The sequence below is a fragment of the Numenius arquata genome, chromosome 12 (genome assembly GCF_964106895.1).
Source record: "Numenius arquata chromosome 12, bNumArq3.hap1.1, whole genome shotgun sequence".
Taxonomy (NCBI): Eukaryota; Metazoa; Chordata; class Aves; order Charadriiformes; family Scolopacidae; genus Numenius; species Numenius arquata.
In genome coordinates this window covers 15,931,093-15,935,424 of record NC_133587.1, presented here as the reverse complement: position 1 = coordinate 15,935,424, position 4,332 = coordinate 15,931,093, and the positions used below count along the sequence as shown (strand labels likewise).

Below are 4,332 nucleotides of genomic sequence, written 5' to 3'. Positions count from 1 at the left end.
ACAAAACTGACTCTGAAAGAAAGAGAAGAAAAGGTAGGTGTTCTGGAGGAGGGTATCTCCAAGCTTCAACAGCAAAAGGAGGAGGCGGAGATGCAGACTAAAGTCATACTGCAAAAACTAGAACATGCCGAGTCTTCTCTAGAAGCGAGAGACCAAGAGATAGTGTCTTTGCAAGAGCATGTTCAGGAGCTTCGAGAGCAGAAGGAGTTGGAAGGCAAGCAGGCCAAGAGTCTACAGCAAGATCTGGACAAAATGAGCCAAATAGTGAAGGAGAACCGTTTGGAGTTCCTCAGGCAAACAGAGCAAATGAACATGTTCCAGCTTCGTGACGAAGGCATGAAAGTAGAACTAACATTGTGCCAGAAACAAGTGAATCTGCTCGAGGAAGCGGTGAGGAAAAGAGATGAAGACAATGAAATTCTTCTGCAAAAACTCCAGCACCAAGAAGAAGAACTGAAGACCTTGCAGAACCTCCAGCTTAGGCTAACAGAGAAGAACGAAGAGGTTAGCCACCACAGAGAGCAAGAGAAGCTCCTGGAAGAAGCCTTGCCTGAGAGGGAACAGAAGACCAAGGCTCAAGGTGAGCAAAAAGAGATAGAAGAGGAGATAAGAGGTCTCCGGGAAGATCTCCAGCATGTTCAGCAGACTCTGACAAAGAAGGATGAAGAGATCATGTCTCAGAGAGACAGAGTCAGCTCTTTAGAGAAGACTCTGAGAGGGAGAGAACAAGAGCTCAGGAGGCAGAGTGAGCTCCTCAAACAATTAACATCAGCTTTGCAATGGAAAGATGATATGGAGACTCTCAAGAAACAAATCCAGAAACTCCAAAAATGGGAGGAAGAGGAGGAAGAGAAGAAGAAAGTTCTCCAGGAGAGAGACCATCTCTTGCAAAGGCAGAAGGAGCTGACCCAACAACTGGAAGATGAGCGGAAAGCAAAGAGGGAAGAAGTGGAGCATGTGGTTGCTATTTTGAAGCATACTGAAAGTGGAGAAATTGAATGGAAACAGAAGGCACAAACACTGACTCTTGCACTCTCCAAGAGTGAAACGGCCAATGGGACTCTGAGGGAAGAAATTGCCATCCTGCAGGGTATGGTTTCAGAGAGGGACAAGGACCGGTTCCATCTTCAGGTAGGCACTGTGACCGATCATCTGCCAACTAAAATTAACTCCAGTCCAAAAGTTGGGGTGGGTGGTTGGTTCTCTCCTATCCAGGCAAGGTTAACCAACGTGTTGTGGTTAGGATTTGGCATGGAAAGGAAAGGGCACAGTTGCCCAAACTAATGTTCTAAACACAGTAGGGTATTTTAAGGACAGCTGAAGAGCAGCGACACTGATGGTGCTTAGAGGATGCTTTCAGAGATGGAGATTTCTGAGGCCCAGCTTTTCCAGGGGATTAGAGAGAATGGAATTGGTACCCTTGCCTGGTTGGGTTGAAGGCTTCACTGCACATTCAGGATGTTCTTGTGCCGTGGGGCAAAAAGCCTGCAGGCAAATGTGTGTGGATTTCTCCAGGGTGATCTGGAGGAGGGCCCCTGGGAAGGGAGAGTGTTGTTTGGGCCTGTGGAGCAGGAGGAGAAGAAGGGACGTAGCACTGTCCGTTCCTCAGCCCATCGCTCTCCCTGAGGTGTGGATTCTGGCCCTTCTCCCCTTTCTGTGGCCCCAGCTCACGTCATCTCCTCTCTGAATCCCCAGCAGGCAGTTGCAGATGGGCAGCAGCTGTCCTGGCTCTTGGAGAAGAGACTCCTGTGGCAGCGGCTGGAACGTCTGCAGCAAGCAGTGGCAAGGCTGGACCAGGAGAAGACGAAGCTGAAGCAATACAATGCTGAGCTCAGGAGGACTCTTGAGGAGGTAAAACAGGCTTTGGCTGCCTCTGCACAGCCTCGCGGCCTCTGGAAGACGAGGCATTTCCACAGACAGCCCTTTGGAGTCCTTGTCTTGTTTCCTTCCCTCTCCCAATGGCCTCTGTGGACACACACTTTTGTCTTTTCTCTCTCTTCTGGCGCCTTCGCAAATACACATTCCCTGCAGTGTTACCCTTCTTGCCCTGGTGTCCCCAGACACGGGACACTCTTGTGTCAGGAATTCTTTCTTCTTGCTCGCTCTCTTCCATCGGCTCCTCCCAGTGCTTTTGGCCCCCAGTGACCTCTGGTTCAGTTCCCGGTCTCTGAGCAGCCACCTCTTTGCCATGATGTCCAGAGGTCTTGTTGCTCCTTGTTTGGTGGCAGGTTTCTGTGACCCTTTCTCCTGTCCAACGTGCAGGTGGAAAGTGAACGGAGGAGGCTGAGGAGATCTTGCCGAGGTCGGGTGCTGCCAGATGCCTGCGGATTTTCTCTCTCCCAGTCTGAGCAGCACAAGATGCCGGCTTCTCGGCAGGTGAGAGCAGAGTCTTACTGGGTGGGAGGAGGCTCTGGCCATATGGAGGAACGGTGGCAGCAGCCCCCCAGGATAAACCTCATGGAAAGTGAATGTAGACCCTGGCCCTGACCAGACTGGAGACCAAAAGGAAATCCTTGCCTTTCCTTCCCAGGAGGAGTCTCCCGTGTGCTGCCGTCGTCGCCTGGCTGAGTTGCAGACCCAGGTGAGGAGCTCTCATCGGAAGGTGCTGGGGCTGTGCTGGTGGGCAGAGCTTTGTCCGATGCTCCGGCCCCGGTTTTGTTTGGCTGTGGGGAAGGGAGAGCACCAGCCAGTGGGAACACCCAGTCAGACCCATCCCTTGGCCATGGCCAGACAGCATCGTTCACCCAGGTCTAGTCTCAGTCGTGCTGATGGGTCAGGCAGGGTGGGAGAGGGACTGGAGGAAGCTCAGAAAACTGGAACTCACCTGGAAATAGAGAATAGTCTAAGGGCGTTCCCCTTGAGTCTTACTCATCTTGTTGACCCTTCCCATTTTCCCTTTCCATGCGCTGTCATGTTTTTAAGTGGGATGAAACCAGAACAGTTGTTCAGTGCCTTGTGTGACCGGTAGCCTCCTGCTGAGGAAAAAGCTTGTGGAACTGAGGTGGCAGCAGCCCCAGTCTCTCTCTGGAGAAAAAGAGCTGGGTCACTAAATCCTGTCAACACCTCTCTCTCTCATCTCCATGGAATATCTGGGTGTTGTACATGTGAATGGCAGCCAGAAAGAAACTCCACTTGTTGATAATCTGAGCTGAGGGGAGGGGGACTCTGGGAACCTGTCACTTCCATCCCATGAGGACCAAGTGTCTGTCAGGGCTGGTGTTGGAGGGAGCGACTTCCCTGACAGCCAGTTCCTTGGAGCTACAGCTGGCCCTACCAGTGTGGGCTTGTCTGAGCTCGGCCTTTGGCCCCTTGCAGGTGTCCCTTCTACAGATGCAGCTGGCACAGGAACGAAAATACAAGCAGGACTACGTTGAGTGCTGTGCAAAGACCAGCCAGGAGCTTCAAGACCTTCACCAAGAGCTGTCTGACTCCTTGGCAGCTGTGGTCCGGGATCCCAAAGCAGCTGTTCTGGAGGCAGAGACCCAGAAGCTCGATCGCTCTCTGAACCTTAACTTGGCACCAGTATCTCCAGACCATCACTCTCCTGAGAGACAGCCCTTGCATTCAACAGCCAGATGCGCCAGAGGCGATGACCTGCGGTGACAGAACCAGTGTGCAGCGAAGGGCCTCAGCAGAAGCCAACTCAGGGACCTGCTGTGGCTGGTGAACTGTGGCAGGGGCTTGGTTCAAGGCCCAAGTCATGAAGTAGAAGTTCCGAGCATAGCGTTGGCTACAGGTTCCCCTGCAGAAGCAGTGGTGGGACAAAGATGGTGCCGGCTGGTGTGGATGGGGTCAGGCATGGGCCTGGAAAAGCAGGAGGAACCTGATGAGCAGGTAAAATGTCTCCTTTTCCCAAGCACTCCACCACAGGGTGCCTCCTCAGTCTGCACACAGCCCTCCACAGGAGACTTCAACTTGGTTTCTGCACTGGATACAAAGACCTTTTGTCTCCTTTTATTTTTACAAATAAATTCTTCTTATTGAATTTTTTTTTTCTGCTTTTATTTCTCCAAAATGCTGCACAGGCTCTGAGTAGAAATCTTGCAATGATGTCCTGTTGCTCCCCTGCTTTCTTCAGAGGCTGCTGCTGGGGGCTACTCCTGGTCTCCCTCCCCCTCACTGGCGAAAGGCAGGGGCAATATTGGCTCAGATGGTGACCCAAGGGAGGGAAGGTGGCTTCAGGAAGGCGCCATCCGGCTCTTTTCTCCTGCCGAGTGTCTGAGACTTGAACTCTTTTGGCTTCTCTGTCTCTTGCACTGTCCTGTGGCTCAAACAGTTGGTGGAGTCTCGATTGTCTTCTCCTCAGGTGGTGATCCATCCATAGCGAGCAGA

The 4,332-nt window shown here is 52.2% G+C and overlaps 1 protein-coding gene across 1 annotated transcript in view; it reads left to right on the top strand.

The window, feature by feature from the left end:
* The window catches only part of CEP250 (centrosomal protein 250), a 29,934-nt gene extending 25,951 nt beyond the window's left edge, over positions 1-3,983 (top strand). The window contains exons 27-31 of the mRNA XM_074157689.1: positions 1-1,131; positions 1,696-1,851; positions 2,263-2,376; positions 2,531-2,581; positions 3,316-3,983. The exon at positions 1-1,131 is cut by the window's left edge and continues 1,704 nt beyond it. Coding sequence (XP_074013790.1) covers positions 1-1,131; positions 1,696-1,851; positions 2,263-2,376; positions 2,531-2,581; positions 3,316-3,603 — 1,740 coding nt within the window. The 3' untranslated portion in view covers positions 3,604-3,983. The remainder of the gene's footprint in view (positions 1,132-1,695; positions 1,852-2,262; positions 2,377-2,530; positions 2,582-3,315) is intronic.
* Positions 3,984-4,332: the final 349 nt, after the last annotated feature.